This window comes from Camarhynchus parvulus, chromosome 1, assembly GCF_901933205.1.
Source record: "Camarhynchus parvulus chromosome 1, STF_HiC, whole genome shotgun sequence".
In the NCBI taxonomy this organism is placed as follows: Eukaryota; Metazoa; Chordata; class Aves; order Passeriformes; family Thraupidae; genus Camarhynchus; species Camarhynchus parvulus.
The window spans coordinates 74,072,378-74,096,931 of NC_044571.1; the positions used below are offsets into that span (position 1 = coordinate 74,072,378).

Genomic DNA, 24,554 nt, shown 5'->3' on the forward strand with positions numbered 1-24,554 from the left:
AGGAGATTGACACTGTGGGTTTGAACCTATTTTAGAAATAATGATAAGAGAAAGATGTCCATGATGAAGTATGTTATGTGGATTACTGCCACATTTCTTTCTTAGGTGACTATAAACTTATACTGAGGTATGTTAGAGAGAAAAGTTGTATCTGAAGAGATTCCTTATTGGACCTTGGGCAAGTTTTTATTCTTTCTGTGCCTCAATTTCCCATCTGTATAATGGAGATAACAGGATTTTTTTAATCCTTTAAGCCACATGTCAGTGCTATTCAGATTTCAACCTTCTTGAAGTAAAGACATTTTCATACCCTTTGTACATTCAGCATTTTGAACAATGACAGCAAATCTCATTTGGGACTGCTTTTGTCCTCATGATTTAAAATAATTTGATTTCATGTAAGATTAGAGTGTGCATTTTTACTCAAATGCTTCCAGAATAAAGCAGAAGACCTTCATGTAGCTGCAAATTAAAACTTTGGCAACAGGAAATTACAGATGAAAACTTTTTTGTTGTTTTGTAACTGCTGTTAAGGAATTTCTTCTGGGACATAAAGCCTTCATGACCTATCTCCTGTTTATTTCTTTGGCAGATATTCAAAGAAGGTCTGTGGTACTGAGTTGTACAAAGCAGTAGAGAAATGCTCGATTTTCCTTTTTGAACCCCACTCAGTACTTCCAATATATCACATGATATTTCTCACATCCCAAATGCACGTCAGATAAAAATTGTACAACCTTCACCTCGCCTCATCCAAACACTCTTTTCAGACACTGCAAACAATTAGTGTAGCCTTTGTGAATGTGAACTATTTTTCACTCTTCAGTCCTTCACAAGGAAAAAAAAAAAGAAAGGGAGATTCATTAAGGCAGTTATCTGTCTTTTAAATGGCATCAATATTTCCTTTGGAGCCTCTTTGCATCTTGCTGAGGAACTGTGTAATCTGTCCTCACTTTGACAGTAAAACTAATGAAAAGTAACCTAAATTCATGAAGTCATATAAAAAGAGCTGTTGTGCAAAATCTGCAAAGCAGCAGTAACTGTTCACACCCAGTCTCTAATGACATGGAAGAAGTGTTGTCTTTGAAAGCCCATTGGTGAATTTTAAACTGCACTATCTAAATTGCATGCACTGCAGCACCATGTTAGATAAACTCTATAAATTATACTTGGTCACACAGTCTGAAGATACAAATACACTTGTATCAGATCATGGTTCCAGCAGAAGTAATTTTATCTATCTGACTTTCCATTGCTTAAGGCACAGAAAAAAATTCTCCTCCATTTTTTTAATTCAAGCAAAAAAATTGTACAACAGAATTATTTTTTTTCTCATAAAAATTCGGCTTAAAAAATGCACAGCATATATCAATGGCTAAGTCAGCTCTGCATGTGGACTCAAGTGTATTGCAAGAATTTTTCCTGTTAGGCATTTGTACCTTGTGGGATAATAATGCTCTTTCTTTTGATTTTGCTTCAAAGAGTGGTGCGAAGAATTTGCTTGTCTTTCTATCTATCTGGGCATCTTCTGTTTGGAGGATGATAGGGTGCAGTGGCAATTCCCTAGGGATTCCATAGTACCCTGGTGATAAGTTGTGTGGAATCCTGGCTCAGAGCCCTGTCCTGTCAGGGAGATAAATCGTGTTTCTGGATTCAGCTTCCCCAAGTCACTGAGAAGGAGGTGGAATCCATTGTTAGTGTAAGGTTTTAGAGAGTTCTTGCTCTGGGTGACATTTGCTTGTCACTACCAGAGAGAACATGTGCTGCAGGCTGCTTTATATAGGGCAGATCACTTCATGACTAAATATATCTTGCAGGGCTGATCCTTCATTTAGTACAAAGGGCATAATTCTATAAAAGTCATTTGTTCTCTGCACATTTGTCAAAGTTAAAGATCTGTGTTTACTTTATGAAACTAAGAAAGTCTTAGCTCTTATATGAAGCAATAGCATGAAGCTGTGTCAGGGCAAGTTTAGGCTGAGTATTAGGAAAAGGCTAATCACCCAGAGGGTGGCTGAGAGCTTCACTGAGATGAAGGCTGTTCAATTTTTATTGCTCCACTGCTGAGCACTTGGGAAGTGGTCACAGCACCAAACCTGACAGAATTCAAGAAGTGCTTGAAGTGTTCTCAGGTATATGGTGTGATTCTGGCCCTGTCTTGTGCAGGGCCAGAAGCTGGATTTTGATGATCCTTTTAGGTCTCTTCCAACTCAGAATATTCTATGCTTCTATGAGCCTCTGTTGTTAAAGAGGAATATATTTGGGATCATTCTGGTAACTATTAAATAACTACTGGGAAATACTGTATTTGAAAAGGCAGGAAATAATTGAAAAGGAGGTGCCAGGACAGATCTTAGCCTACCTTCTAACCACCTTAGACCAAGTGTAGTGTTTGGAAAAGGTAAACAAAGGTTTGATAGACTGACTGCTTGGGAGGTGTCTGAGAACTGTAAATGCTTAGATATTGAAATTATATAAATTTTTATCACTTCCCTTTGCACTAAGAACTGCAGCTAGTCATTAGGGTGCAACTAATTTAGGATACACAGCCTGATTTATAATTAAAGTTGTTGGTTTACAAATGGCGTAAAAGGAAATGTTACACGGCCCAGAGGACTGGCAATACTAATGGAATCTAATAATACTTTATCCTGGGGGGGCTCAGCTATACTCACAGGGCTCCTGTTATTTAGCAGACGTTACAGGGCACTGGCAACACAAAAGTAATCTAAACAAAAAGCACATAATTCATGTGATTTCAAAACTGAGATGAGTACATCTCAATTAGAAAAGGACAAATGTTTATACCAAATGGCCTTAGACATCCCACTCTCCTCAAATCAGAGCTATTTATTGTTAGAAAGCAGATGAACTTCCAGCAGATAATGAGCGGTTTGGAATTATGATGTACAATAGCATCTTGTGGAAGACTATTTATAAAGAACATTTTCTGGCCATGATTCATTGGCTAAATGTAGGTGTTTGTCATTATCTGAGGTGCTGTGAGGTATCTTGTGGCCTCTGTCAAACCTTCAAAAATGTGTAGGTCTCCTTTAGGTCCCTCATCTTGGCAGATACAGTAACTATCTATTGGTTCTTTTGTAGATGTCTTGGATGCCTTATGAAGACTCAAGGAGCATTAGATTTCTATATTTAGTCAGATGAGTTGAGCCCTTTATATATGTGAGGAGTTATGAGAGATAATTCTGCATTTCATGGGAAGAGCTTTTAGATTTCATTGCAATTTTATTCATTCCAGGAAGTGCAGTTCTGCTCCCTATGTTAATTCAAAGACACATATATTTACTTTAATGAAAAAAAAGCAAATTAAAAAAAATCCTTATTACTGCTTAATCTTTAGAGTTAGCATGAAACAAACCTGGTCTGCCTAATTTTTAGGAGCTACCAATCTAATGACTGCAGTTTTCATTTAATGAGCCCTGTGCAAATATAAGAAGTGAGCCTCCCAGGTGGTGGTGGGGGACATAAAATCATGATAGTCTTGCTTCACATAGCTTGGCTTTGCTTGCAGAATTGGCTGCTACTGAGAGCACTATATGGGGCCAAAACCCTCTTCCACTGCCTGTTCTTAGTATCTCATGTGAGCTTCCTGTGTCAACAGTTTTGAGCAGAATCTTTTATATTTATGTTAAGAACTGGCGATCAGCTCCTCAGCAAGAGGCAATAATTACAGTGGTATTTCTATCGCGGTCAAAGGACAAGGAAAGAAACCACTTCATTAAAAGTGGATAAAGGAAATATTATAGGTGAACAAGTGTCAGGAGTTCTTTTTTTAACAGTAGTTCTCATTTATATTCTGTGAAAGATATGCAGACCCTGCATGGCACTGTAAGAGAAGTGTTGTATAGATTTTTCAGTTGTGTCACAACCACATGTAAAGGCATAAAATGATGTTACTGTATTTATATAAAAACCACCAAAAAGTTAATATAAAAATGCTCTCTGGATTCCCAGGATGATATAAATACACAATCATAATGAAGTAAAATCTTAAGTCCTTTCTACAGTAATTAGATACTGGTACCAGGCTCACTTACAAGCCAAATGATTCATCTACTGTACCTTCAGCATTAGTCTGTACACAAGAAAACCTTTTCTATTCAGAGACTAAATGCTGCTTTCCCTACCATCTGAAATAATTCTTTAAAATTCTGAACTGCCACCTGTCTTTCTGTCCACAGATCTGTTTAAGGAAAAGATGTTACTGATGCCAAAAATTTGATAATCCAAAAACATTTAAGAGACACTTGCTATAACTGAAGGTGGCAAATTCTGCTTCTGTTCACAGTATGAGGTCTGGAATTGCATATTTAATTGTTCCAACCCCTTAAGGTTTGATATTTACAGATTCTGAATGGTATCTCAGAAAAAAAAGGTATTTTTCAATGCCAAATGAGTCAGATGCTGGCCACTCTGCAGCCATTGTCTTCATTATTTACTTTTAGGAAAAACTGGATGGCTTGTAACTGCTTCTGCATGCTGTACCAGTTAATGAATTCATTGATTTTTTTAATCACATCACATCACATCATATTTTTTTATCACATTTGATTTTTTATCTTCTGATTGCTTCTCAAGAGCCTATGATTTGCGATTTTCCTTATGGGAACAGATTCTTACCTAATTTCTCCAATTCATAATGTACAAAATGCTTAAAAATAGTGCATTAATTCCTTGACATTTTGTAGTGTGTTTTCACTTTACATTAACTGCTGAAAAGAAAGTGAAAATCTTTTGCTAGTATGTTATTATAGGATGAAGTCATCTATTGCTGCTCCAGTTCAGTGAAATACTTAATTTGTACTTTGAACCTGTGCTTAAAGACTTTGGTAATTTTGGAACTGGATAGCAAATATAGGATCCCTTCTCTTAATGTCTTTGAGACACACTTTCAAAGGATAATAATTTTCACAGATCCAAAAGTGCTTTTTAGTGGAGGTCTGTAGCAATATTTTCATTCTGTGGTTGCTTTACCTCAATTTCCAATGTGCATATTTAATTTCTCTCCAATATGGACTAGAATAAAAGTGACATTGTAAGGTAAAGCAACAAAAAGAAACTACTAAGAAAAAAAATGTTAAGTTAAGATGTGATTTGTCCTCCTGGTATCAAAGGAACACAGTAGATCCCTCTCCAGGAGGAAAACAAATTGAGACTAATGCATATTTAGGCCTTCATTCACTGTATTAGTAGAAGGTTTGTAAAGAGCAGAAGCTCAAAATAATGACTTATTTCAGTTGGGGAGCAGCAGAGAGTGTTGGAATGATTTTTGGTTTATTTTGTATTACTACCACTTAGTGGGATGTCTTGGTGAAACCAGGGAAGAACTTTTCCCCTCTGTATTAATTGCAAGCCAGTGCTCATTAGGAAGCTGTGTTGGGGTCATACATGAGGTGATAATGGGAGTTTAGCAGCCTCTGCATTTGAAGTTCTGGGCTCTCATACAGATATGAAATATATTTCTTTTTTCCTGGGAAGCTGAATGAAAGTTTTGCTTAGAGGTTCACAGTGAAAAAGAAGGAATGGAGATGCTGGCTTTTCAGAATGAAATACCAAATTGTCAGTTTCGATGAACAGAAGTTGACTCACATTTTCAATGCCATATTCAGTTTGAATTAGTCCATGGCAAAATCAAACAGAAAAACAATTGTTCAACAATTGAATGTGAGATGAGTTTGAAAAGATTGGACTTTTTACGTAGATGCATAATCTGAAGGTTATAAGAAGATAATTTAAATTTTGTTTGTATTTTCTCAGTATAAAAGAAAAAAACAGGAAATACCATATATGTTGAAATTGGAAATCATACTGAATGTAATATTTAAAGATAACAACTAGCCCATGGAAATCTCTAAATGTAATAAAGTGTGTACTACAGATACAATGAGTTCTGGGATTCTTTTTTTTAGCATGAAGGTTTTTCTACTTGTAATAAAACTATCTCCCAGTCTGCTTTTGTCCTGGATTTATCTGGGATAGAGTTCATTTCTCCTCAGTAGCTGGTACTTTGCTGTGTTTTGGATTCAGTATGAGAATAATGTTGATAACGTACTCATGTTTTGGTTGTTGCTAAGTAGTGTTTATCCTAAGCTAAGGATGTTTTTTGTGTCTCATGCTCTGCCAATGAGGAAGGGCACAAGAAAGCTGGGAGGGAGCAGAGCTGAGACCTAAACTGGCCAAAGGGACATTACACACCATTAAAATGTCACACCCAGTTTATAAACTGGGGGAGTGACCTGAACGAGGACAGGGACTGGCACTGGTGGTGAGCAATTGCATTGGGCATCACTTGTCTTACTGCATGGGTTTTAATTTTTTTTCTTTTACCATCATTATTACTATTTACTATTACTATTATTATTATTATTATTATCATTTCCTTTTGTTCCAATTATTAAACTGTTCTTATCTCAACCTACAAGTTTTACTTCTGATTCTCCTCCCCATTCCACTGGGGAGGGGGGCTAAGCAAGTGCTGTGTGGTGTTTACTTGCCAGCTGGGCTTAAACCACAACAGCTATGTGTAGAAATATGGGTAGGGAGAAAATCTACAAAAGATTTGCAAAAGATTAGGATCATTTATATGGTAGCAAGCGAAAAGGTTATACTGAAGTATATACAGAATTATATATATGAGCATCTGTTCATCATTTGTTTCAATAAGAGAGGCAGGAATAATTCAGTAAAAATACATATTGAATATTTTGTGCAACTTTACACAAAGACATCACTGGAGCCAATAGCTTTGCAGAGAAGTTATTAAATAAATATTTTTAATTCAAAGATAAACATCATGCTTCATGCAAAAATTATTGTCTTGTTGTAAGGCTAAGGAAGAAACTTCCTTGAAAGGAACATTATGATTTTTGGTTCTGAAGGTCTCTTAACTTAATTTCCTTAGTATATCATAGTGTCTGTTCTTGTAGAGAAAATTCATGACTAACATAGACCAGCAGTTTGGTTGAGTTTGGTCATATCCATTTTTCTATTAGAGCTGATCTGATTTTCTGCTGGTACTGTGTGTAACTCAATTCAAAGCTCAAATGTTCTTAAAAGTAGTGGGACGTCCTCGAGCCAGGTATAATTCCTGTTGCTTGGGGTCAGTATGTTGCATCCAGACTGAACAGCCAGTTCTCCAGGATGGACAATGAGACCAATCTAAGACAATCAGCTAAAACCTCAGGCCAAATATTGAGATAGAGTTCCCGGCAGTGATAATGAGGTGAGGCTTGCATATGTAGCAGCAGAGTCCAGGAGTGATCAGTTCTGCAAACCTCATTTGCAGTCAGTGGCGCCAGGGCAGCTGCTGCACTGTATTTGTACAATACATTTGAAAGGCAGTTCACCTGTGCTGTCTTTTGGGTGGCTTTGTGGGATGTATTTGGCCATTTGTATCAATAGCCCAGGGGTTTCTGATGCTGTTCTGCTCCCCTCTGCAGTCCTACAGCCTTGGGTGTCCCTGCTAGACTGCTCACTTTTACACACAGACTTCTAAAGTTCCTCACACTTCACTATACGGAACAATGGGATTTAAAAGTATGAATATCTGTTTGTGTATACATATGAATATAATGATTTCTTAGCTATTTGCTATTAATATCCAGTTATGACATTATTGGTATGGGTTAGAATTTAATTCTTTTTTGGGTAATAGTGAATATTTTTTGGTAAGATGTTACAATACTATGTTATGCAGGCGTAATGGTAATGAGTCAGGAGTTGGCACACGGTCTTCTGAGTCAGGATATTAGGGGGCATTGTGTACCAGAGGTACTTTCTTTTGGCTTAGCTGCAGAACTGACCATCTGTGGTCATAAAAGATCCTGGGAATATTTTTGTAATAACCTAGTTTAGTGACCAAATTTCTTTATGAGCAATGGCACTTGAATGAACTTTCCCAAATTATAGCCATTATTTATTTTATAAAATATGCTTTGTCATGTTCTTATGTTGTCATATTTATATATGTATTTTTATGCATTTTAATTTGCTATTAATCATACATCATTGCAGACTGTAAAGCTGGGAAACACTGACATCTCTTGTGAATATTGATTGTGTTAACTATGCCTGTGTACATAGGCAGTTCAGACACTGCCTTGAAATTATAAAAGGTTATTGTCTGCAAACAACATGACTTCTGTTCCCTGTTATACCTCAGGTATAAAAGTCACTAACCACTCTGTTCTTCCTAAATTGAAAGCCTAGAAGCAGTCTAAACAATGCAAAGTTCAGTGATCCACTGGGATGTTACCAGTGTTATAAAGCATGCTGAATACACATTAAAATAAAGGGCCTGTTTATGCTCTCAGGAAAGAAATAACTGCCCTTAATTTCTGTTCAAATTCAAGAGAAATTTAAGGTGTTTCACTAGTTGACTGACAGGTAATTCTGTATGATTTCAGTGTAGTGAAGAAACTGTGTTGTTAATTCCCAGATTAATTTCCTTTGAAAACTGGAAATTTGTAATTCACAGACAGCTGATATATACTTCCTTTTATTCTGTTACATCTTAAAACAATACAAACACCTGGTTAATTTTGTAACAGCGAGGAAAAGGAAACAGGCTCACTAATAACTGGCTGAGATAGCAAGCTGAAACAATGAGGACTTAAAAAAATTGGCTTCTAGGGTTATTCCATCCCCAACCACCACAGAAACCTATGGATAGGTATCCAGTGAAAAAGCTGCTCTCATTTTTTTGGAAAAATCCTGGGCAAATAGAGGCAAAAAGGGAAAATGTGGCACAGTAGCAATGCTATGTTGTTGATATCAGTGTCTCATTGTCCTATAGGTCTGAAGTTTGAGGAAATGCAAGAAAAATTTGGGGAGGAATTCTTCAATATCTGCTTTGACGAGAATGAAAGAGTTCTTCGAGCTGTAGGTGGGACCCTTCAAGACTTCTTCAATGGCTTTGATGCTTTGCTGGAGCATATTAGAACTTCATTTGGAAGACAGGCCACCCTGGAATCTCCTTCTTTCCTATGCAAAGAACTCCCTGAAGGCAATCTCATGCTTCATTATTTTCACCCACATCAGATTGTGGGATTTGCAATGACAGGAATGATAAAAGCAGCAGCAAAGAAGATTTACCGCTTGGAAGTGGAAGTAGAACAGGTCACAAACGATAAGTTGTGTTCAGAGGGGACAAACCCAGGCAACTGCAGTTGTTTGACTTTCCTTATCAAAGAACATGAAAATGCAAATACCACAAAAGCACTTCCACCAGGAACTTCCCAGTCCCCTTTAGATCTGAGGATTAGTATCAGCACCTTCTGCAGAGCTTTCCCCTTCCACCTGATGTTTGATCCCAACATGCTGGTTCTCCAGCTTGGAGAAGGTCTTAGGAAGCAGCTCAGATGTGACACTCATAAAACGCTGAAATTCCAAGAGTGCTTTGACATAGTCTCTCCTAAAATCAGTGCCACATTTGAACGAGTTCTCCTGAGGTTATCTACACCCTTTGTCATTCGGACCAAACTTGAGGATTCTGATTCTGAAAGTAAAGATAAGGTAAGAATATTAATTTGGAAGTGGATGTGCTTATATGTGTGTGGCGGGAGAGGATTTTTTGCTCAGAGAAAAACAGCTCAAGTCCTGTGTACTCTGCAAAGCCCATTGATGCCTTGCAAACAGGGGCTAAGTGATATTTCCCAGCCAAGTGAATATTTTCCTAGATTATTTATAAGCTTTGCCTGTGAAGTTGTAGCAAATCATGACATTTCCATTCAGAAAATTCTGCACAGTGGGGTTGAATAGTACAGCTTGAATAAAAGGGTGAGGAATTTTACAAAATACCTGTATCTTATCCTTAATTTAACTCCAGCTATATTATGATAAGAATAGTTTTTAAGCCATTTACTAGAGCCTAACTTGAAGTATTTATTCTGAAAGTTTCTCATAGCCGGTTTCCCATTGCTGCCTTACTGTATCTTATTTCCCTATTTTGGAATGCTGCTTTCCTATAGGTTTCTTATTACTTCTCAGGCTGCACTCAAGAAAACCAGGGCTGTAAGTGGTACTGAGTGACACTTAAGCCAATTTTATTTTGTTCCAGTCATTCAAATAGGCACTTGTCCTCCTACACTGCATCTTTCCTCCATGTTTTAGGAGAGAGCTACCTTAACCAGTGAGCCCTGTGTTGCGTTCAGTGCATTCAGCTGAGTAGACTGAGAACATGTCTTTAGTGTGGAGTTCTCCAGTGGTTGGATGAAATTTGTCTCAATGCCTATCCTTGAATTACAGGGAAGTTTTTTGGTGTGAAGTAGGGTTCTGGGTTTTATGCACCGAAGTACTTAATTAAAACTTGCCTAAAGGCTTGAAATTCTGTGTGTGGGTGCCTTGGAAATACTGCTGCCCTAAGTGGAACTGGATGATCTTTAGGGTCCCTTCCAACCCAAACCATTCTATGGTTCTATGATTCTATGATTCTATGATAATTCAAAATATAGTTACTTCTTACAGCAGCAGTATTTCCAGCTCCTCTTTGGCACTATACTTTGACACCAAAAAGCATATGTCTGGTGCATTTTCGTCTGGAATTAATATGTTCCCCCAGAGAAACAAATTGGTGCTTTTCATTTTGTATTAGTTGATGTAATTCAACTTTCTTAAAACCAAAAAGGAGTTTATTTTTTAGAATCTGTCCTCAGTGTCAGCCTAGCCTTTAATTACAAGAAGGAAATGAGGCGTGAAAGTAGGGGAGGTGTTGGCTCTGAGCTACCTTATGACACACTTGTTTCTCCTTTGGAAGAGTCTGGTTTCATGACAGGCAGAATGCACCTATCCCTCTCAGAAACCTTCCCCTCTCCCAGGACTGAGTCACAGCCCTTTGACTGTCTTCTGCTCTTCATGAATCTGCTGTAAATCACTCTGAAGAGGAAGAAGGCTTAGGTGGGGGAAGGAGGCTTTCAAAGCCTTTTCCCCTATTTAAGTTACACACACAAAGTACTCTCTTACCTGGACAGGTTCCATGTGGTTGTGGCTTGCTCTCAGGAGAAGTGGCAGGAGTGGGGCTTATTGGAAGCAGGATTTTAGATTAGGCAGTACTAACACCAGAGAGGCAGGTGGAAGGGGATGGCAGCAAAGGACATCCTTTGCCTGCCAGCAGCTGGGACAAAAATTGTATCTTGAAGAGTGAGGTGTGAATGAGAGGTAAAAGGGTGATGGTGAGGGGCAGGGGAGCTGTTGTGCTGCAGGCATGGGAATTAATTTGAGAACATCAGTTTATCTGAAGAGGTATTTTCTTCTGTCTCACTCATTTGATAAGCACTTCCAAAAATTTTTTGCTTGTGAATGGTTAAAAAAAGCTCAGCATATGATGCATTTTGCTAGATATTTGCTTTTTTTTAAAAAAAAAGAAGTTGCACAGATTCATAGGCTGTGGTTGACTTGCTTACATAGATTTTGAGAGGAGGGACATAGCAATACAGTTTATGTCATGTCATTATCCATAAAAGTCCTTTATGGATAAAAAAAGTAGACTGGGCCTTGGGAACTGCATGCTGTATTATTTTCCCATAGCTCATGTCACTCATTTTGGAATTCTTTTCAGTTTGCCAGCACTTGTTTGGAAGTTGAATATTCGGCAGGTAGATCAGTAGCTGTAAGCATGACCCTGCTTAAAAGTTGCCAGTAACTGATTTAGACATTTCCCTATTTCTCTGCCACACACCTCTATTCAATTCATAGCGGAATCACATCCCCACTTAGAGCTATTTATCTTAAAAAAAAATAAAAATCTGACTCTGCAATAACTGACACTTTTCAGGCTTGGTTACCTTCAATGGCAGCTGTAGGCATGTGACCCAGACAACTCTGCTGCAGTGTTGAACCTGTTCAGATGTCTTATTGCATTAAAAGAACCAAAAATTCAAAGGCTTTGCAATGAACAGATGCTGCTCCAGCCTCTCTTCAAAAGATGTTTATTTTCATTTCAATGCATAAATCATATATTTTTTTCAGAGTGGCAGTGAGAAAGAATAAGAAAACAGTTTTCATTTAGTCCTGATACCAGCTCTGTGTTCAGATGAAAGTAGGTCACAAATCATGATCTTTCCCTAATTAAACACCTACAAGCAAAATAAAAAAAGCCAAAACATCTGTCCTGGCTTTCAGGGTGTTGAGGTCTTGACCAGTTTAATTAAAGACTCATTTGTGTGTTTCAATTTACTGGTATTTGAATCACTGGAATAAATAATACTGTCCTGAATTTCTGGTATAAGTCCTGTGAGGTCTGGGTGATAGGGAGCACTTCCTGCAGGGCTGTATGTGCACCTTTGCCAAAGCACAGCCTCATGCATTGATATCTCAGCAAAATTTTGTTAATTTGGTGTGTTACCACCTGTTCCTTGGAGCACAGAGCATTTACAGGATCCCACTGTTCTAGGGACCAAGCAGGAAAAAAAAGGACCCTTCACCTGAAGAACATGGGCACCTAGTTTTAAACATGATTTCCATCACCACGTTTCCTGTTTTCCCATGCAGCTAAATGCTTGTTATTGGCTTTTTTCCTATGGTATGGTACTACAGATGTTAAAGGGCCCTGTTGCTCTACTTCTTATACAAACATTCTGTTGTTTTTCACATTTCACTTTAGTTTTTGCTTTTGTGTGTGTGTGTGTTTAATCAGGGACCTTCACTAGCATCCAGTTAGATTTTCCAAATTTTGGATATTGTCCCAAAATATCAAGGACAATGTTTGCTGTTTAACCTCTCTAAGGAAACTCATTCTACACTTCTCTGTGGGAGAAATTATTTATTGCAACAATAAAAAATGAATTTATTGTCACAATTAACCATTTGGGATTGAGCTCTTACGGCTTCACACATGGTTAATACAACTGTACTGAACAGAGTTCAGTGAATGTTAGTGGAGTCACATGTGGGATAAGAAATTAAGAGGGCTGAGTCTGAACTCGTGTGTTGGGAGTGTTCTGAAATCCATGTTGAGCCCATCCACTGAGGTGAAGGTGCTGGCATGGGAGGGAGCTGATAACCCCCCCAGCAGTGAGTTGTGCATGCAGGGCAGGTTGGTGTCCCCCACCATTTCCTGCCCAGACAGGGGCTGGAAGCTCCCACAGGTACATCCTGAGTGCAGCCATTTGCAGACTGTAGTGATGAACAAGGCCATCTGTGACATGATATAAATACTTGTCTCCTTGACAGTACACTGAGGTGCCTGGAGCTGCTTCAATTTTTAGCTGAATGGGAACACAAGGAATGACTCTCCTGCTTTCACTCTTCTGGCACGTTCTCCTCACGTGCCCCTCGTGAGCTGTCAGTGCTGGGCAGATTGAGAGGAGATGGGGCTGCCCCCTCAGGGAGCCACTGTCCCTGAGACCTCCATCCAGACCCAGCCCTCCTGGTCCATGGATTGGCAGGATGAGCCCTGCCAGCACTTTTGGTGCCTACCAGTTTGTGGGCCCACATTTCTGAAACTGGGTTTCAGGTTCCCTGCCATATGCTGTGCATCTGTATTTTCCTTGTATTGCTGCTCTTCAGTTCACACTAACAGCCCTTTTCCACATTTGAAATAAATCAGTTTTTTAAGGATACTCACTGGCCTTTGACTTAGGGCTCTGGATGCTTTAGAAATTATCTAAGAATAAAGATGGCACCTTAAACTGCATTACTGGAGGTATCTAGACTGTTTTTTTTTTCTGATGGAATGTATTTGTTTTGAATATTTTATTAAAAGCATAACTTCCCAGTTAACAGTTCAGCAAAATGTCTTTTGGCAAAAAATTAATTTTATTTATATAAGTGAGTTGATTTTTTTTCAGTAATTTTAGACATAAAATATTTTTACTAGGGAAAAGAATTTACCTTACAAATTATAATACAACATTTAAAATACGAAACACTGGGTTTGATAAAAATGACATTTTTAAATTGGCAGAAATTCCAAATGCCACATATAATTCAGATTTATGAATGGAGGTTTAGGTTGGATGTTGGGAAAAGGTTCTTTACCCAGAGGGTGTTTGGGCACTGGAACTGCCTTCCCAGGAGTGGTCACAGCACCAGCCTGACAGAGTGCAAGAAGCACTTGTACAACACTCTCAGGCACATGGTGTGACTCTTGGGACTGTCCTGTGTAGGGCCAGGAGTTGGACTTTGGTGATCCTTGTGGGTCCCTTCCAACTCAACATATTCAGTGATTCAATGATGAAAAGTCCATCCAGACCAGCATGCTGACTCTCACAGTGACCAGGAGACAACTCTTTGTGAAACAGGTAAGACCAAGTTCAAGCCTGCACTGTTCTTCCCTGTGAAACACTCTCCTCACTTTTAGCTCTCAGGGGCGGAAAGCACTTCCTCTTGCAGTGGTATCCAGGATGTGGCACAGGATAGCCCCCTCAGGACCAGCCTCCATTATTTTCTCTAGCGCCTTTTGAACCAGGAGAAGTGCATAGTGTCAGCTTCTGTGGCATCCTGTGGACATAAGGTCTACTGCTTATTAGCAGCTGTGAATGTGAGACCCCTCTGGCAACTCTCAGCCAGGCGCGCACACTGAATATGGAGTAGAACAGCTGGCAAAGAAGCCTGCTTGCCCCTTGCTTCAGCAAAGCACTTTCCCAGTGTGTTTTCCCAAGTGGGTTTGTTGATCACTGGAAACTGTAAAAAAGTAGTGGTTTTTAAGTGCTGGAAGGATGCTGTCCCCCTTTTTATACTGAGAGTCAGTTCTTTATCTCCTTCTTCTGCATTTTTAGTCTGGACCAACTGAATGAGACAAGCAGTCCTGACACTAGCAGATTAATTTAAAACCCACTGTACACAATCTCGTGTTTTTCTTTTGCTCTGTAAACTGTTTTTCCTCTTCTCCTAATAAAATTAAAATGAAATGGCCTGAAAGTCATTCCGGCATAAGGGACATCTGTCACTTATGATCTAGGAATTCTAATTTTTTTCCTAGAGCTGATTTATTCACAGTCAGTCAGCTTTTGACACTAAGCTCCCATTGCTTTGCAGGCTCATTGAGCTCTTGGAATCAAATTTGTGTCTTCTGTTTCTGCTAATGCTATTGTCCCACCCATTTGCTTGTCAAAATGTGTATGGACTTCGATGGTTTTCAAGATGAATTGGGTTTGCTGGCTTGACTGCTTCTAGAGATTGTGGTGGGTTATGAGAAACAATAGATGGCATGACTTTCTTATCTCACCAAGAGTTGTGCATTGGAGAACTTTAAGAGCATTGTGAAACGGGCCCAGAATTGTTAGTAATTCTACTTTAGGACAGGCCAATGAAAATGCCATTTTGAAAGTGTTTTCAGTGATAGAACTGAAAAAGTGTAGCAATCTAAACTTAAAATGTATCCTTCTAATTTACATTAGCTGAAAAACGAAGCTGTTTGGAAATTGTTTTGTCAAGTGAAGTGGTTGTTAAAACAATATGACTCTATGGTAAACTCTTCCTTCTTATGATTTGTATAATGTTTTGATAAGGAAGCTGGTTGGACATGAAAATGTCCATATATCTCCTTTCGCTGCAAAACTTTTGCATGGGTTACTAAACTACACTATGTCATAACTGGAACAAAATGCATTTCATGAATTTTTGCATTACAAGATGGAAATACTTAGACACAACTCAGTTTGATTTTCAGGAATGCATTTTTTCCTACCTCTTTGTTCCACTGCCTAAAATTAATTGTTGGTTATTCAAAATACATTTTCATGCTTTTCCTCATTTGCTTATCTGAGTTCTTAAATGACTGTGCTTTTCATGGCATCTGATCTGAATGGGTGTGATGTCAGTGGAAAGCCCTTTTCCTTGGGATGGGTTGAATTAAAGCAGACACATTCAGTCGCTCTTTGTCTTGCTCCTTCCTGTCCTGGTACTTGCAACGTGATAATGCATGATGTCAGGCTAAGGTTTTATTGATGTGTCTCTTTGCAGAGGCTGAATGGACTTAGAAAGAAGGGGAAAAGCTGGAGTGTCTCCCTGTGGATTGAGTGGGCTTTGTGCAGGAGCTCTCTCAAGTTCATGGGTGGGAAGGAAGGCAGAGCCTGTGAGAACACCTGGGTGTGCCTTGAGTATAAATATTGGGTTTATTGCTGTGAGGGGCAGCAAATGCAAGTGTGACACTTGCATTGTCAGCTTTCAGTTGTAAGGCCACTTCTACCCAGCAACTGCCAAACCTCCTGCCAGCGCTACTCCTGGAACATGCTCCGTGCCTGAAGGAGCAGGTCACTTGCAGAACTGTCCTGCATGGCCAAAGAGCCCACTCAAAAGAGAAAGCTTATCACTTTCTCCCTCCACCTTAAATTTTGTCTTCAAACCTCAAATTGGGACCATGGGATTCTCTTCCTGTTTGGTTTTGAGTGTAGCTTAGTAGTTTTGGACCAGTTTTTGACTACTTAGCTTGTTTCCTCCAATCATGTCTCATAAATATCTAGTCTTTTGAATTTAAATTATAGTTGACAGCATGGTTTGACTCTAAATATTAATTTATTCATGCTCACTGGGCATGCATCTTGTTGTGAAATTTTCATGCTTTATTTCCATGGATGCAAAGCTCTGCAGTTTTGAGACTGTCTATGAAATAGAAGCTTTGCTGATGTTTTGCTGGGCCGTGGACCCAGATGGAATAGGCAGTTAACAGAAATTTACATTGCCTGAGACTTGTACCTGCATTTGAGCTATTTATATTCTGGGAATGTAGCTGAATCAGACATTGTAGACTGTTAAGGTCATAAAACTCTAATCAAGGGGAATACTACTAGGAAATAACACTTAGCTGGTTTTACCTTAGGAATAATTAGTATGAAAGAGTGAGATAAGAGTGATTTGCAAAAGTCAGGACCCCAAAGCAGGTGCTGATTTGCTGATACCTAGCCAGGTATTTCTGCTATTTCTGAGCAGTATTAGAGATAAGTTTGACTAGATAATGTTTTGCTGCCTTTTACTCTTGCCAGGGATGTGTGATATTCATTCTGCTCTACTCTAAGGTCTTCCAAGAGACTGACAGTGTCAGTAGCAGCAGATCACCTGTAGTCAGTCAGGTGGCCCATGCCAGTGGTGCTAATCATTGTTTCAGTTTGTGTTTTGCAGTGATGAAATGGTTGAGAAGGCCAGAGCACTCAGTCAGAAAGGATGAGACTTTCCTTTGCAATTCTTTACAATGTTGAGGATGGAGTCACAGTTCAAGTGTATATCCCAGCCAGGCAGACCCAATGGCTGGGTAACTGGATTTGCTCCTCTGGGAATGTTCCTTTGTCACTTGAGGGTTTTTAGGGCATGCTGAGGCAGAAGTTACCTCACTAAGTGATATATTAGATGTAGAAGTTACATAAACCACAGAGGTACTGCTTAGAGGGAACACAGGGATGACCCCAAGTTCTTCTGCCTGTGCTAAGCAATCACTAAGGAAAAAAAAAAAAAGATTTATAATGTGGTGTTGTGAAGATTCCCCAAATTTTGTAGTTTGTTTCAGTCTTCATTTTTTTTTATATGCCTTTTATAACTATATCTATTCACATTCTATCCAGCTAGAACATCTAAAATACATTTCCTTTAAAAAAGCATATAGTACCTCCCTCATATTGTCATGATTAAAGAAAGTGAAACAACTTAACCCATAAAATAATATTTATACTATTTGTTCCTGTCACTAACCTTTGGCTTTTATAAGTAAGGACTGAGTATCTGAGAAAAGAATTAAATGCTCTTTTTCCACAGGCACAGGACAGGCATGCAAGATATTTCTAACACATAATTTTCCTCTTAAAAAAGAATTTCCTCTTTGCAGATTGCAAACAATTAATAAACATTTTGTACTTCGATGCCTCAGAAAGATGTAAACATTTTAAAATTTGGTCCTGGATGAAGGATATTGAAATACCATTTTCAACATTTTGAATAATGTGATTTTTGCCTTGTGAGTTTTATGTATTAGGGTTTACTGTTTTTCTTTCTTTCTTTCTAAGAACAGAAATCAATCTTCTTATTCACACTAGACAGCAGCTTTTTCTATAATGATTCTCATTGTGCTGTGGGCTCACTGGAAGAGCAGCATTTATGCAACCATCACAGGAATGAAAACATATTTCATTTTCATTTTCCCATTACCTTTCTTTTTCTTTGACACTTTAATCATTTTTTCTCTTTCTTAGAAGGGACTGTTATGTAGTTATTATGTGATCTTCATAAAAACTATTTCAGCTATTATTTTCTGTGTCTATCTGACAGCATCTTGGTAGGAATATTCCAGTGGAGTGGCTGTAGTGGATTGCTGTCAGCATTGGAGTTGGGAGGATCTGATTGTGTCATGTCTCAGTACTTCAGTCTTGTACTTCCCTCCTCAAATGTTGAACTGGTAGCTTTAAAAATGTCTGTTCTGATGAAGATGCAGGTCAAAAGGATCCTGCTTGAGACAGTACAGATAATATATTGAAGTGTTTAAAAAAAGATGGCCTACATTGACAGGTTGCAAAGATAACTGCCTCTGAAAATTAATAAAACAAAAGTTTAGAGCATAAAAATATTTGGCCTGTGATGTGTTTGGAAGAGTCTGAAGAATTACCTGAAATTTTCAAACAGTCTATTAATAAATCAATTTCTTAAGCAGGTATTTTAATGGGCAGAGTTACTCAAACTGAAATAACTTCAGAATCCTCATTCCTGGCTGTTGAAGGGAGATAAGCCTGTCCCAAAACAGAAGTAAAGTCATGCCCCATGGCTAGAGGAAGAAAGTAAAATGGGGCAGACTTGTTTTGTTCTGTGTGTGATGGGGTAGGGCCTCTCAGCACCTTGGCACGTGGTGCTGCTCTGGCTCAGTTTGAGCAGGGAAGTTCAGTGATGGTGAGACATGGTCTGCAGGATGAGCACCAGGTGTGGATCAGGGGTTAGGGTTAGGGTTAAGTTCCCTCCTCCCACTGGTGTTAGGGGTCTTTGCAGCTTAAATTCTCCTTTTGATCCCACCCCCCCAGAAGGAGTGTGATATTATTTCAGTTGTCAAATAGCTTCTCCTTACCAGGACAACCTTGCTTAGAAAAGGGATGATATTAAAACTGATTTCATACAATACAGCACAGGCTGATTTCTTGTATTAGTGTAACACTTTCCAGTGAATGCTAAATTAATTATATTTTAAGTGTTTAACTTAATAGAATTGTTACAATTTTTTTTGATAAAACTGTTAGTATTTTCTGCTTGGTTACCTTAAAGGCACCCAGCAGAGGGAATGTTTGAATGGATTAACAGAGCCTGGGGATTGTTTTGGCTGTGCTTGCTGTGGCAAGCTCAGAGTCCTTTGCTGTGCAGACTTTTGGATGACTCCCCTGTGGAAGTATGTTCTGCCTCCATGGTCATTGCATCTGGTAGAAGTCAGGCAAAAGTAATGAAGAGCTCCTGTATTCTCAGAGTTCTGTTACTGCCAGTAAAGGAGAACTACCAAGAAAAGAACAGATGAGGCTGTGTTAATTCCAGCTCCACTAAGACCCAAGGGGAAAAATACCAGTGCTTGGCAGGTATTAAAGGAGATACTTCATATTGAAAGAACTTTGATTTTTCAGCTTCACTGAATTGTATTTAGTTTTTCATTTTAAAGGAAAAATTACTATAAAAATATTGTCTAAAGCAGTGATGTGAGCGCCATGCAGACAAGCAGTGTTGTTTAATTTCCATGTGAAAGAAGCATGGAACATATCATTAAAAGAGCATCAAATTTTCTCACTCATCTCAGAGGACTGCTGATTCAGTCTATTTCCTCTTTGCTCAGGAAGGCTTCAAATTCAGTTATTGGATAACTTCTGTGTCTTGAACATTCAGTTTCTGGCATTTGTTCCTGGGAATAGGAGCATAAAATAACAGAGAATATTTTCTGTCAGCCAAAAATGCAGAGACCTCTGAGAGGTTTCCTAGCTATGTTCAGCAGCATCAGAGGGTCCTGAAAGGCTTTTGGAACCATTTTGGGTGATGGGGAACTCCACAGAGAATTCCAAGGACATGGGAATAACACTAACAAATATATAAACAGTATTTAAAAATAACCGACTTACTGCTCCAATTCTGTTTTTTTCCCATGGTGTTATATAATTATCTTGGGGCTCACTGAATGTGTTGAACACACCAGGTGCCACACTGGACTAGCAGGACTTGAAGGACCATCCTAGCAACCCCCTGTTTGCACTGTGCAGAAATTACACATTTTTTTAGTAGAATGTTCTGTGAGTGTTGGCATACTCGGGTGTGCAGTTGGGTAAAAACAAAGAATATAAAAATGACAGCATAAAACCAAAGAGAAGTACCAGTGGCTGTGGTCAGGACCTCCTGACCCCTAACTGATAACTGAAATCAAATTATAATTCTAAACTAAGTGTATTGTGCTGCTACTATGGGACCAAAACCTGGTACCTTTGCTCAGGGTAAGTAAGATGTTACATCTTGATTTGCCTTACTAGTTATCATCAGCCCAGTTTCAACAGGATTCCTTTGGAAGAAGGTATTTATTTTGAGTAAGGAGAAGAAAATAAAGTCTCATTTAACATTGAGAGAGCTGGGGATGTTCAGCCTGGAGCAGAGAGGCTCCAGGGTGACCTTATAACACCTTCCACTACCTAAAGGGGGTTACAAAAGAGGTGGAGAGGGACTTTTTACAGGAGCATGTCGAGATAGGACAAGGGGGAATGGCTTTAAAATGAAAAGAGAATAGGTTTAGAATAGTTGTTCATTCCTGTGAGGGTGGTGGGGCACAGATTTTCCAGGGAAGCTGTGGATGCTCCATCCCTAGAAGTGTACAAGACCAGGTTCAATGTGGCTCTGACCAACTTGGTCTAGTGAAGGTGTCCCTGTCCATGGCAGATAATTGGATAATCTTTAGGGCCTCTTCCAACCCAAGACTTTCGATGATGATGATGATGAAGTGCGGAAATACATTTGGTGACTGCTCCTACAAATGCCTTGAGTGTGAAACTTTTGGTAACAGAAGTGATCCATATGGTATGTTCTGGGAACTAGACTTTTGTTTCTAAATAGGAGTCGTTAATGTCATCAATACGGTATTGCTGATTTTTTTAGTTTAAGAGAGATGCAATCATAAATAATCCTCCTCTTTTCTTTTTTAGAAAAAAAAGCCTTTTTGTCTAAAAAAAGAATTTACTATTCAACAAATTGTGACTTTAAATGTTGTATGTTTTATATTTTTGAATGTGTTAATTTGACTGACATTTTAAGACTTCTTTCTATAGCCACTGTAAAAGTAGAGATTGTAGCATTAATTATGGGAAATGTCCAAAAAATCACCGACTAATAATCAGAAGTGACTAAAGTGTGGCTTTGCAAACTATGCCAAAGTACAGCTCTACAAAACTGAGGTGAAAGAACTGATTGATGACCTACCCAAATGTTTATTTCTGGATTTGTTTTAAGCTACAAATGGCTTTTGTAGGCTAAACCAAAGGCTTCTTTCACTAAGAGATCTTGCAGTGATGTTGTAAAATGTTGCTCTGATTGATTACTAGGTAAGGGTATAAGTTACATGTGAAGTCAAGTAGAATTCAACCAAAAACTATCTAAGAAAATAGGGCAGATCCAAGATACTGTTTTAAGATGTTTTCATGGAAATATCTTTATATACCTTAATAAACAGGAGTTATTTTGCAAATTCATAATATACAAGGAATTAACATGCAGTCTGCTGAGGGGAGTAACACCTGAGTGAGATGTTTGAGATGATAAAATGAAAAGTTTCATCTGTTGGTTTTTTTCTGGCACAGATAAAAATGTTCTCTATGAAATATCCTATCAGCAAGGCTCTTGGCATTGAATATTCACTCAAAGAAGGCACCTCTGTGGGAGCAGTCTTGCTGGGTGAAACTTGGAAGGATGTGTTAGCCCATTGCTCCAGCACACGGAACTTGCCATTGGCTGGCCAGGAGTACAGTGGGCACACAAAGAGCTCTAAAATACACCCTGTGGTATTGTGATGGAATTTGTGGGTGGGCTCCAGCCACCTGTACAGTGGTGTCATTTGGCCAGTGAATGAGGAGCCAAGTCATGGCTGGTAGTGTGCTATGTGATGCCGAGCTATGCTGATGCCAGGGGTTGCTGACTGAGCAGTGCTGCAGCCTTCCCCAACAGCAGGTCAACAGCCTAATCAGTATCACTGGGAAAGCAGTCTCAGGAGGTCCTTGGGCATGGAAGTTGTCCAGATTTCTCCCAAAGTGTGAGGGGCTGCTTAGGAGCTAATGATCTTACAGAAGTGCATCTGCCTCCAGACTGATTCCATTGAGGAAGGGATGTTGTACATCTGGGTGAGCTCTTGTTTCTCAGCTGGAATCTCCATTTCAGACCTCAGGCTTCTTCCATATCTCAGCTGAGTAAGGACCACTGCTGCATGCCTGAGTCCTGCAGAAGTGCTGTTGTTTTTTGAAATTGTTACAGATATCCTTTTGTTCCATTCAGCCCATCCCAGTCTCATTGCATGTGAGCATCACTGAGCCAGATCAGTTGAATTCTGTTTTAGCAGACAGCTAACACTACTTTCTGTCAAAAGAAAGAGCTGTGATGAAGAATAATGTGTTTTAAAATTATGTTGCAAATTAACTATATCAATTAGTAGTTAAATGAGCTGACTATATGCAAAGCAAAGAGAATATCTGTCTTCTTCTCTGACCCTTTCATTCATTTTCATGCTCTCCATTGTGCACAGCGAGCTCTCTAAACCAGGACCCTGGCTCTTCGCTTGCTGTGAAGAATGGATGTTTTTGAAAAAGTATTTTGGGACATTTACCTCTCTGTTTGACTACCTTCTGATCTCTTTTTCTGTTATTCCCTTCAGTTTATCTGTGTTTCAGTTTGGAGGAGAGGGAATTCTCGTCCCCTCTCTGTGGGCAAGGCTTACACATGCAATATGCTTCTCCTTGAACAAAGAGGTTCTTCAGGGTTTCCAGGTCCTTGCCTGGTGAGAAGCCTCAACCCTTTAGCTGTGATAGCCCTGGTATTTAGAAATAATTGTGCCAGTCAGTTATCCAAAGTAATGGAAACACCACTACAAATTTTCACACCCTTGAATAGTACAGGAGCCCGTACTCAGGAGTCTTTAAGCAGATGCAAGAGTATTGGCCTGCTGAGGGTCCTTTCCTGAAAGGAGGCTTTTTTGTAACACTTTTCCCAGCTGTGCAATATTCGAATTTATGATAGAAATAGCCAGTTGCCAGATCAGAGATGGCCTTTAGCTTCCCCCTGTTAATTGCTTTACCCGGCAGGCAGCGTTAGTGGCTGCTGCTCAAGCAGAGCTTTCGCACATGACTGGGGAAGCAGAGGGATTACATGGGAAGGAAAAACAGATTCCATTTTCTAACAGGCTGAAGAGTTATTAGCATTTTTAGAGAATCTGCATGTGTTTCTGAATTGTGTCTGCTGAAGTGAAAGTTGTACAGATGATCAGTGTTTGATAATGTGTTGTGGAATTAGAAAAAAGAGATAGTTTTTGATCCCTGCATAGATTAAAAAGCAGCGACTTACTTCTTTGAAAGAAGTGATGTGTGAATCACAAAAAAAATGCCTTGGGTGTTCAAGCTTAACAGATCTTTTCTTGCATAATTCCTCAAGCATTTGTATTTGTATGTAGTCATCTACCAAAAGGCTGCCTGGTGCTTTCCCACTTGAGTTAGAGAAAATTAACATAAATAGCCATTCTGCTGAAGAGGACTGATATCCCACAGCAGATTATAAAGGCCATGAGTAAATTCATCTTCCCTTTAGCAGAATCAAGACTGAGAAATTAATTTTATTTATAGGTTTATTCCCTTTGAAGAAATGTATCAGTAAAGGGTATTTGTCAATCTGCTACTGCAGATCTGTGAGAAGAACCTAATAATATAATCCTCTGCTCTTGTTCATGAAAGTGATCTAGATTTAAAATAACCTCTCCCAGAGGAGTGGGAGTGGAAGGTTTGTTTTAAACTGGGGTCAGAAACATCTTGAAAAGTTTACCTGAGTGCCCTAGTTACTGGGACCCATTTACTGTGAGTAAGTTTGTTACGGATATAATTTTGCCAAACATAGGGATTTGGAAAAAAGCTAAAAAGCTGTAGGAAACAAATGAGTTCTTACACAGGCAAACAACAACCTGAGACAGCCAGAGTCTTGTGCTTGACACTGCACTTGCACATGAGCTTGGTGCACAAGAGCTTAGAAGTGCTGATCTTTGTTGGAAGAAATGTCCTGTCTCCACTAAATTCAACAGGATTTGTTCAAATTACTAAAAAAGAGTCAGACAGGATTTTAGCTAAGATGAAAACAGACAAAAATATATTCCTTCAAGTACCCTTTTGTTGGAATTACAGACCACCATGATGTACAACTAAAATCAAATTTTAAGTCACAAAGTCTGATTTTCTGAGCAGTTCTTTACCGCCTTTCTTATCTGCTTGACACTGGTGTCTGAAAAGAAGAGGTATCTTTACTTATGCAATTTGATGTAGTTGACAATCCATCAGTGTACTTACTTTTAAGAGTACCAGTTTGCTCAGTTTCTTTTTTTTTTTAATTTATCATTGAAGAGTTTTCATTTTCTATTTAAAGAT

At 38.9% G+C, this 24,554-nt stretch overlaps 1 protein-coding gene across 1 annotated transcript in view; it reads left to right on the forward strand.

The window, feature by feature from the left end:
* Positions 1–24,554, forward strand: part of GUCY1A2 (guanylate cyclase 1 soluble subunit alpha 2) — a 152,798-nt gene that overhangs the window by 17,570 nt on the left and 110,674 nt on the right. The window contains 1 exon segment of the mRNA XM_030944247.1: positions 8,816–9,534. Coding sequence (XP_030800107.1) covers positions 8,816–9,534 — 719 coding nt within the window.